Source organism: Mustela lutreola, chromosome 4, assembly GCF_030435805.1.
Source record: "Mustela lutreola isolate mMusLut2 chromosome 4, mMusLut2.pri, whole genome shotgun sequence".
Taxonomy (NCBI): Eukaryota; Metazoa; Chordata; class Mammalia; order Carnivora; family Mustelidae; genus Mustela; species Mustela lutreola.
The window spans coordinates 200,932,772-200,943,326 of NC_081293.1; the positions used below are offsets into that span (position 1 = coordinate 200,932,772).

Here is a 10,555-nt window from a genome sequence, read left to right on the forward strand (position 1 = left end):
TCTCTGTCAAATAAATAAATAAAATCTTAAAAAAAAACAAGGGGTGCCTGGGTGGCTCAATCAATTAAGTGTCTGCCTTCGGCTCAGGTCATGCCTGATCCCAGGATCCTGGAATCAAACCCCATGTTGGGCTCTCTGCTCAGCGGGAGCCTACTTCTTCTCCCTCTCCCTCTGCCTCCCTCTCCCTCTGTCTGCCACTCCACCTGCTTGTGCTCTCTCCCTCTCTATGCCAAATAAATAAATAAAATATTTTTAAAAAATTAAAATGGCAGTTAATAACAAGTGTTAAAGACGATGCAGAAAAACTGAAATGTTTGTAGATAGAAAAGTGAAATGGTGCTCCAACTTTGGAAAACAGTTTGACAGTTCCTCAAAATATTAAACACAGAGGTATCAAACAACGCACCAATTCCATCCAAGAAAAATGAAGACATACATCCACAGCAAAAACTTGTATATCAATGTTCACAGCAGCATTTTTCGTAAGAGCCAAAAAGTGGAAAAAAACCTAAAGGTCCATCAACTAAAGAATGAATAAACATAATGTGGCACATCCATACAATGAAATATTATCTGGCCACAAAAAAGAATGAAGTATTGATGCATGCTACAATGAGGATGAAGCCCAAAAACATCATGCTAACGGAATGAAGCTAGACACACCAAAAAAACACACATTGCATGATTCACTTTACATGAAATACCCAGAATGGGCCAATCCATACAGAAAGTAGATTAGCTATTGCCAAGGACTGGAGGGAAGAGAATTCAGAGGGAAATGGGGAATGACTGCTAATGTGCATTGGGTTCCCCCTGGAGATAAATAAAAATATTCTAGAATTAGATTGTGATGATGGCTACACAACTCTTAAATATACTAAAAGCCACCGAACTGGGTGAATTATATGATATGTGAATCACATCTCAATAAAATTTTTTAAAAAACAGTTGAGTTTTTGTGCAGCATTTCCACTGTTCTGGTGAGAACAAAATATATAAATAAACATGTACTGCTAAATATAAATTGCATAATTTCAGTGATTACACATGGGTTCAAGATCCCTATATTCGCATTTAAAACTCTACTGCACCTGCAATGTCCACAATAGCAGAATTATGGAAAGATCCTAGATGTCCACTGACAGATGAATGGATAAAGAAAATGTAGTACACACACACACACACACACACACACACACACAATGGAATACTATGCAGCCATCAAAAGAAATGAAATCTTGCCGTTTGCGATGATGTGGATGGAACTAGAGGGTATTATGCTGAGGAACGTAAGTCAATCAGAGAATGACAATTATCATATGATCTCCCTGATATGAGAAAGTTGAGAGGCAACGTGGGGGGTTTGGGGGGGTAGGAAAAGAATAAATGAAACAAGATGGGATTGTGAGGGAGACAAACAATAAGAGACTCGTAATCTCACAAAACAAACTGAGGGTTGCCAGGGGGAGGGGGTAGGGAGAGGGTGGTTGGGTTATGGACACTGGGGAGGGTGTGTGTGATGGTGAGTGCTGTGAAGTGTGTAAACCTGGTGATTCACAGACCTGTAGCCCTGGGGCTAATAGTACATTACATGTTCATTTTAACTAAATTAATACTGCACCTACCTCCTTAGTGCAGTAGGCAGCACATCAGTCTCAAAAACTAATACTGCATTATTTCTATACACTAATGATGAAACAGCAAAGAGATTAAGAAAGCAGTCCAATTTACAACTGTACCAAAGATAATAAGGTGCTTACCTTATTTTCATAGACAGGAAAATTAAGGTTCCAAAGAGACTACGGAACTTTCCCAATGTCACACAGCTAGTAAATAGTGAAGATATGACTGGAACCTACACTGCCCCAATCCAAACTCAACAAATGTACCTCCTTGTTCAGCTTTCAGCACTGCTGTGCAATAAGGAAAAGCTCAGGCTCTCAATAAAATAGTTAAAATTTGGGGTTTTGAAGGAAAATATTACACTATGAATAACAACAGTATAGGCCTCAATAATACATTTGATATTCAAATATGCAATATCAACAAACTCATACATCAATCCCAAAGAATCACTACAGAATCATGAATTAGTATGCTAGTGAAACAACCCTGCTTGCAGTCCTAGTTGGTCAACTTTTTGTCAAATTCCGTATTTAGTTATGGTGTTCTTTGAAAGATACATAGATTTGAGGAAAATTAATGTCAGGTGAATGACTTCTAAAGGCCAAAAAATGCACATTAAAGAGTACGTGGCGGGGCACCTAAGTGGCTCAGTTAAGCGTCTGACTCTTGGTCTTGTCTCAGGTCATGCTCTCAGGGTCATGAGATCGAGTCCTGTATCAGGCTCTGTGCCGGGAGCCTGCTTAAGACTCTTTCTCTCCCTCTGCCTCTGCCCTTCCCCCACACACACTCTCTCCCTCTCTCCCTAAAAATAAAATTAATTTAGTAAAAGGTATGTGGAATGTTCCTGATGCCTAAGCCCCGAAGAAGGTATGTGAAAAACTGATATAATTAAATATCAGAATACTTTAACAATTCTATCTAGAGAATCTACGGCCTACACAAATGAAACACAAGTTTTATCACAAGTCCTGCCACAGAAACATCAACAAAGAAAAGCAAATGATATTATATTCCCTCTCCAACTTCAAGTTCCCCTCACACAATTTGAAGTTCATGCAAATTTAATGCTACAAAGCTTTTTAAAAAACAAAAAATTCTGGCACCCCCAAATTTCAAGTCACTCCTGGTGGAGATGGGTCAGCAATAGAAAGACCAGTAAAGTGGGAAGACAGAGAAATGGTTTCTACAATGTCACCTGGGGAAGGCATATCTGAGCTGCAGAAGGTACCCCACCACCATTTGTGGGACAGAAGGAAAACAGGAACATAAAAGATAAGTGCTCTGACGTAGAGTCGTCGCAGGCAGAGCTAGGGTTCTACACCCAGCGACCAGGAAAAGGCACCCAAACCATCTCCCACCTCCAGCACACAAGTTCTTCTGGGCCCGTGGAATGAGAGTGAGGAGTGGTCCCAGGAGTCAACAACTCTGAGCCATATATCAGAGAGCCATCTGGATGGAAAAAGAGAGAAAAGGAAATACTTCTCCTAATGCATATTATTTCAAAACAATCCAAAACGCATCACAAGGATCCCACTGAAATTCTAGGGAAGGGGATTCTGAAAATTCTAACACACAAGAGATACATAAAATTAGAATTTATTGTCTTTATTGTGTGTCCTTTCTGAATCATCTCATCTTAAGAATTAAGACATTTACAAGGGTTTCAAAGATAAATTCTGAACTTTATCGCCTCGTGTGTTTTCTTTTAATGCCTTATGTTCTTTGAATTATCTTACCACCAAGGTTTTCAGAAAATTAACCTATACTACTATATTTATATGTAATCTTCAAAACCTTATCATCATGAGTAAATATCTATAATTACCTTTTACAAATACTGTGCAGAATAAAACAAAAGCATAGAGCTCTCAGAGAATATATAGTCTATCCTACTATATAAATTAGCTTGGAAACAAAAGGAAAACTAACACGAGAAATTGTGCTGAAATGATATGGCATTCTTTGAAATGTCTATGCCTCTCAGGAAATGTACTTCCAACTATTACCTTAGACAGAAAGAATAAAAAGAAAGAAAAAAATCTTACATGCAATTAGAAATGCCTCAGGCTCCTTCAACCCCAAGTACAAAACTGGAGAGAAGTGAGGCAGAGTCACAGGGAGAGCAATGCAGGTCAAAGCCTCCTTCCTGATGAAGGATTCTGAGTGGCTGCTGTAACCGATTACCACAACTCAGTGCTTAACACGAATTTACTACCTCACAGTTCTAAAGGTCACAGATCTAACATGGGTATCACTGGGCTAAAACCAAGATGTCAGCAAGACTAGTTCCTTCTACGGACTCTTGGGAGAATCCATTCCCTTGCATTTTCCAGCTTCTGGAGGCTCTTCACGTCCCTTAACTTATCTTCAAGGTGCTTCACACTACCGCTTGCTCATTGTCACATCTCTTTCTCGGACTCTGACTCTCCCACCTCCTTCTTGTAGGGACGCTTGTGATTACACTGCACTCACCCAGATAATCTAGGACAATCTCTCCCTTAACTTAATCACATCTGCAAAGTCCCTTCTGCCATGTATGATAACATACACGGCTCCAGAGATTACCACATGAACATCTTTGTGGGCTACTGTACCACCTACCGGGGGAAGTTCATTTAACCCAGTTGAGCAAAATCAGATACAGAGAATCCTCTATACCGCTATTCCATTCCTTTTTACTCATCTATGTTATAAAATCAATATATTCAGCTACTGGATTTGCCTCTACTACACCATTCTATACCATACTATACCAAGTAAGACTTTATGGACCACACTGAGAAAGAGAAAAGCAGCCCCTGACATCTGGAAGCTGGTCTGCTGCTACCAAGCTAGGCTTTGCTGTCACTACAAACACTAGCAGCTCAGAGTAAGGCACTCACAGCTAGGTCTTTTTTTTTTTTTTTTAAGATTTTATTTATTTATTTGACAGACAGAGACCACAAGTAGGCAGAGAGGCAGGCAGAGATAGAGGGAGGAAACAGGCTCCCCGCCATGCAGAGAGCCTGACGCAGGGCTCGATCCCAGGACCCCGAGACCGTGACCTGAGCCAAAGGCAGAGGCTCAACCCACTGAGCCACCCAGGCGCCCCTCACAGCTAGGTCTTGATGATTCTCCTCTTGAAAATAAACAGCTTTCAGGAGCACTTCAGGGTCACAAATAAATAAATTAAATCTTTTTTTTTTTAAATGACCAAATTATCTCCCCACCATGGCTTATATGAATGACTTGCTTCTTTTCCAATTAGTTTCAGCTTCAACCCACCCAATTTTCTTTCCTTCTGTATCAGATTAAGATACTCAATCATAAAATTATCTCTGCTTCCTAACAGCATCCAATACAGATCAAAGCCCCGTGTCCTTAAATTCTTTCCAAATCACCCAACACAAGCCCAAATCCTATTTTTAAAAGCTCCTTTCAACTGTTTTCTTATTGAAACACCCCACAGTTCCCGGTGGTATGCATTTCCCCTTACTGCAACATGCAATCAGCCTAACTTGTCCAACTGCAAGTATATTCCTATGGTCTTTGGCTGGAGAACAGTGACAAAGCTTCAGAAAAGACTACAGACCTCCAGACACTGCATTTCAAAATTAGATACAAGATTGATCATTGGCTCCCATCTTCTGCTCAACCTCTATTCTCAAGAGGGAAGGGCTAAAGTTTTTATCTGCAGTAGATGGAGTGAGCCATGGAGATGAAGGCAAGACCCTGGTAGAAAAAGGCAGGTAAACTCACCTACGGAAGAAGTAGAGAGAAGATGACTCCTGGCATCTCCATTGTATCCCCACTCTATTTGGCCAAAAGGAAACCATGTAAATTAGGGGTCCTAAAATCTCCACTGTTGTAAAAGTTCTAGTGAACCCCAGAACTGTTCCCAAAAATGCTACAACCAGAATAAGGAAGAATTTAAATTGTGCAGCTAGACCCCAAAATTCCCGGCCAGCTAGGTTCATAGGTTCTCCCTGGTCCTTTCATTAGCCTTACAACAAGCATTTTATGTAATCAACCTAGCTGGATCCCACATAACCCTGTTACAGTGGAGGTTTAAATTTTATAGGACTATAAATATAGTACAGGCTATGAAATCAGCCTGCCCGGATTCAAACTCTCGCTCCATCACATGCTAACTATGCCACCTTGGCTACATGCTGCGAAATACCTACTTCATGTGCTTGTTATGGGACTCAAATGAGATACCTGGTAAGCACTCAATAAATATGATTTATTATTAATTTATCATAATTATAATTTATTATTAATTTAGTGAAGGTATTACGAGGATTTCTGGGGGTACTGTTATGTACCCCAAATAAATACGGTTATGTACTGTTATTGATCTGTGACCATTTTAAAATAATAGCTGTTATCGGTGAAAGTGGCATCAACATTAAGAAAACCACTTGGAAGATACCATCTAAGTAAATGCACTCAAAGAATAGAGTGCAGGGGTGCCTGGGTGGCTCAGTCAGTTAAGCAACCAGCTCTTGATCTCAACTCCGGCTTTGATCTCAGGGTTCTGAGCTCAAGCCCCCTGCTGGGCTCCACACTAGGTGTGGAGCCTACTTAGAAAAAAAAATAGATGGACCAAAAGACAAGTGATCCTGTGCAGCTATGGAAGGTATAAAGAATAAGAACATATAAATTACAGTCCACATTTCACTTCTCCTGCTGGGTATTTAATAAGCTCAAGTCAATGTTTTGGTATCCTGGGTAGTAGTTTGTGGGGTGCATACTATTTAAAAATAGGTTAATCAAAAGCAGGTCACACATCAAACAATGAAAAATTTGTGTATGAACCCAGGATTATAATTAATCCAATTCTGTGAATCTTAAGTTCAAAAGAAAAAGGAAAAAGAGCCAGCAAAAGAAGGAAAGAAAAAAAATCATTACCACCTGGTTAACAGATTTTAGCTACATAATCACTGAACTAATTGACAAGAGAATTCAGAAATATTCATAATACTTAAGACAAAACAGAATTATTATATGAGTATTTATAAGTTAAACACCAGAGAATACCCAAAAATTAACCCAAAATGGATAAAAGACCCCAAATGTTAAAAATTAAAACTCTAGGGCGCCTGGGTGGCTCAGTGGGTTAAGCTGCTGCCTTCTGCTCAGGTCATGATCTCAGGGTCCTGGGATCGAGCCCTGCATGGGGCTCTCTGCTCAGTGGGGAGCCTGCTTCCCCCTCTCTCTCTGCCTGCCTCTCTGCCTACTTGTGATCTCTGTCTGTCAAATAAATAAATAAAATCTTTAAAAAAAAAAAAGAATTAAAACTCTAAAACTCTAAGAAGAAAACATAGGAAGACATTTTCATGAAATTGAATTTGGTGGATTTTTTTTTTAATTTATTTGACAGATGGAGAGTACAAGAAGGCAGAGAGGCAGGCAGAGGGAGAGGGAGCAGCAGACTCCCCACCGAGCATGGAGCCCGATGCAGGGCTCGATCCCAGAACCCTGGGATCATGACCAGAGTCAAAGGCAGTCACTTAACCGACTGAGCCACCCAGGTGCCCCATGGTGATGATCTCTTGAATATAACACTAAAAGCACAGGCAAAAAAAAAGAAAAAAATGCGTAAATGAACTTCATTAAAATTAACAACTTTGTACATCAAAGAACATTATCAATAGAGTAAAAAGGCAACACACAGAATGGGAGAAAATATTTGCAAATCTGACATTTAATAAGGGAATATATAAAGAACTCCCGAAAGTCAACAACAAAACCACCCAATTCAAAACAGGCAAAGGACTCAAACAGATAATTAATTCTCCAAAGAACACAGACAAATGTAAACGGCCAGGAAGCACATCAAATAGTGCTCAACATCACCAATCATCAGGGAAATGCAAATAAAAACCACTGCCCACCCATTAGAATAACTATCGTCTTTAAAACAATAGGAAACCACACGTGTCGGTGGAGAAGCCGAACCGAGCCCTGCCGGTGCGGCTGGGAAACAACCCCTCCAGAAACCTGCATGGCGGCTCCCAGAAACTTGAACAGAGTCTTTCTACATGGTCCCAGCGATTGCCCCTCTGGGTGGGCATCTATCTCAGCACCGCAAGAAAGGTCGGGAAGAGGTGTTCGTGCAGCCGTGTTCACGGCGGCACTGGCCCCACGGCCAGGACTCAAGCGCCCGGCCGGGACGGACGATGGATGACCGAGCGAATGTCACCTCGTGCTAAAAGGACAAACTTCGGACACGTGCTGCGAGACGCACGAATCCTGCAAGTCTTGTGCTGAGCGCACGAGCCTGACCTGAACGGACAAACACTGGGATCGCGCCTCTGCCGGATACCTGCGTGGGTCGGATGCGGAGACCGGAGTGGGGCCGCCAGGAGAAAGGACTCACGGGGCAGCTTCGGTGCGGAGCGACAGCGGGGTCCAGAGAGGCCGCACGACGTGGGACGCCCTTCATGCCCATGAACTGGACACTTGGAAATGCGAATCACTTGCTACGTGAATTGGATCAGGAAAGGAAGGCAGGACTTCTAGCGTTCCAGGGCAAACCCCAAATCCCGCTGAGTGAAAGTACCGGCTACCGTCGGAGACAAAACCCAAGCAGCCCTACTCCGTCTGGGCCATCTGAGAGCCGAACACTGGACCCCCGGGCGCGTTCGCGCGCGCACAGCTTCTGCGGACGCTGCATTCAGCTCGCGGAGGGCGCGTTCGCAGGACGCTGGGGGGACGGCGGCCGAACTCGGGCGCTTCACGAGGCGCACCCCGACTAGGCTGAGCCCAGAGCAGCAAAGGGAATGCGCTCGAGGCTGCCACGACGCGAGTCCCCTTCTCCGTCCCGGGACCGACCGCGTGACGGACTGAGAAGTAAGGCAAAGCGCAAACAGATCGACGGAGCAGCGTGGACCCCACATCAACCCCACAATCGGAGCTGCCCACGCCAGGACCGAGGCCGTAAACGGTGCCGAAGGGCCTGGACATGCGGTGGCGGAGGAAGACAGACTCCTACGTCAAAACATCCCCAAACCGCGAAGTCCCGAAGAACTGCCGGTGGGATCGGGAACAGTGAATCGGGGAGGCCTTTAGAGGGGCCCGAGCGGTCCTCCGGGTGGGCAGCGCGGGGCCAGCCTGGCCATCAAGCCGTCTGCCGACGCGATCGGCGACCCGGCCCTGTCCTCCGGACACGCGTCGCCGCGCGCGAAAGCGCCCCGCACCGGGAGCAGCTGCAGCCCCGCAGCCCCGCGCCGCCCTCGGAGGCGGAGCGCACCCGCGAGTCCGGACGAAGGGCCCACGGGACGGACGTGCGGCCGCTTCACGAGAGCGCGGCGACGGCCACGCACACAGGACGCGGGCCCAACCCGCTCACCGTCCCGGAAGCGCACAGTGTCCCGTGCGAGGCCGAGTCCGAAGCGCGAGGACGAAGACGCGCTGCCCGCGGCGGCGGCATCACCAGCGCGGCACGCGCCCCGCCAGCCCAGGGGCGCAGCGAGCCGCGGCCGCGCGGGCGCCAGAGCGCTCGGGACCGGCCCCAAGCCCGGACCCCGCGCCGCCGTCGCCGGCCGCCGCTCGCGGATGCGCTCGGCTGCAAGGCAGGGCCCGGCCGCGCGGTCCCCAGTCCCCGAGGCCGAGAGCCGCGCACACCGCGCAGCACCGCGTCTTCCCCGGCTCCCGGCGCGGGGCCGAGCGCGGGGCCGTCGGTCCGCCGAGGGGACGCGCACGCGCGCACGCGCACACGCACGCGCACACACGCACGTAACACGGGCCCCGCGCGGCCACGGGGACACACACGCGTGCCCGAGGCCGAGCGCGGGTCGGAACAGGCAGCCCCGGCGCGACGGCTCCCGGAGCGGCCCCCGAGCACGGCGGGCGCGGCCCAGCCCGCAGGGTCCTGAGCCCACGGCGGCGGGAAGAGCGCCCGGCGGCCGCGCGGGTCTGCGCCCACCGGAGCGTCCGCGAGGGGGAGGGGCGCGGGGCAGGGGTCGGGGGACACCGGGCGCGGGGCGGGGGCCGTGGCCGGCCCCGGGAGATGGGGGCGGCGGGGCGGGGGGCGCAGGGCGCGAGGAGGGCGGAGGCGCCGGGCACGGGGGGCGGCTGGCAGCTCGGCCGCGGGGGGCGGGGCGCGGGGGCGGGGCGCGGGGCGCGGGGTCGGGGCGCGGGCCGGCTCACCGTGGACTCCCGCACTTGGCTGTGGAAGTGCTGCTCCCGCGCCGACACCTCGTCCTGCCCGTCCATCCTCCCTCATGCCCGCCGCCGCGCCGCCCGCGTCCGCGCGCTCCGCCGCACCATCGCCCGCCGCTCCGGGGCGGAAGCACACAGACAGCGGACCGCCGTGCCAGGGTCGGCGACCGCAGCCCCCGTCCCCGCCGCCGCCTCAGCCGCCTCAGCCGCCTCCCCAGCCGCCGCCTCAGGCGAAGCCGCTCCGGCTGCGGAGGGCGGGCGCGGGGCGGGGCCGGGGCGGGGCCTGACGTCAGAGGAAGGCGCTTCGCGTCAGAGGAGCGCGCCGCGGCACCTTACCAACGGGAGCCGCCGAGGGGCGTGGTCTACTGGAGGCGGGGGCGGTAGGGCCACGCCCCCAGGACGTGGAGGCCGGAGCCGGGCTGCCGGGTCCCAGTGCCCAGCCGCTTGGGGACGCGACCGTGGTGGGGCGGCCGGAGCGGGTTCTTCCTCTTTGAAGGGTAACGGGGCGGCCGGCCACAGTCTCGGTGCAGTTGCTCCCGGCAGGAGGGGATCTTCGTGGCCCGGCGCGGCCTGCGGGCCAGCAGGTCTCCCGCGGAACTGGCGCTCGGCCAGAGCGGGTCAAAGGCCACGAAGGACCCGGCTCCGTGGCTCCGACCACGGCGTCTCCGGCCCGGAAAGCGTGGACAGCCCCGAGCGCGCGGCCCTTGCGGAGCGCGTGCAGTGGCCCCCGGGAGGCCCGCGGCAGACGCTCATATTGGGGACCTCCTAGCGGACCGAACAC

General features: G+C 49.4%; 1 protein-coding gene across 8 annotated transcripts in view; it reads right to left on the bottom strand.

The window, feature by feature from the left end:
* Window positions 1-10,011, bottom strand: part of LMBR1 (limb development membrane protein 1) — a 163,327-nt gene extending 153,316 nt beyond the window's left edge. For 3 of the 8 annotated variants that reach the window (XM_059172386.1, XM_059172383.1, XM_059172382.1), the window contains exon 1: window positions 9,763-10,009. In XM_059172386.1, the coding sequence (XP_059028369.1) occupies window positions 9,763-9,838 (76 nt within the window). In that variant the 5' untranslated portion in view covers window positions 9,839-10,009. Of the gene's footprint in view, window positions 1-9,762 lie in introns of all 8 variants that reach the window. The other 5 variants (XR_009353058.1, XM_059172385.1, XM_059172390.1 and 2 more) reach the window with 3 other exon arrangements.
* Window positions 10,012-10,555: the final 544 nt, after the last annotated feature.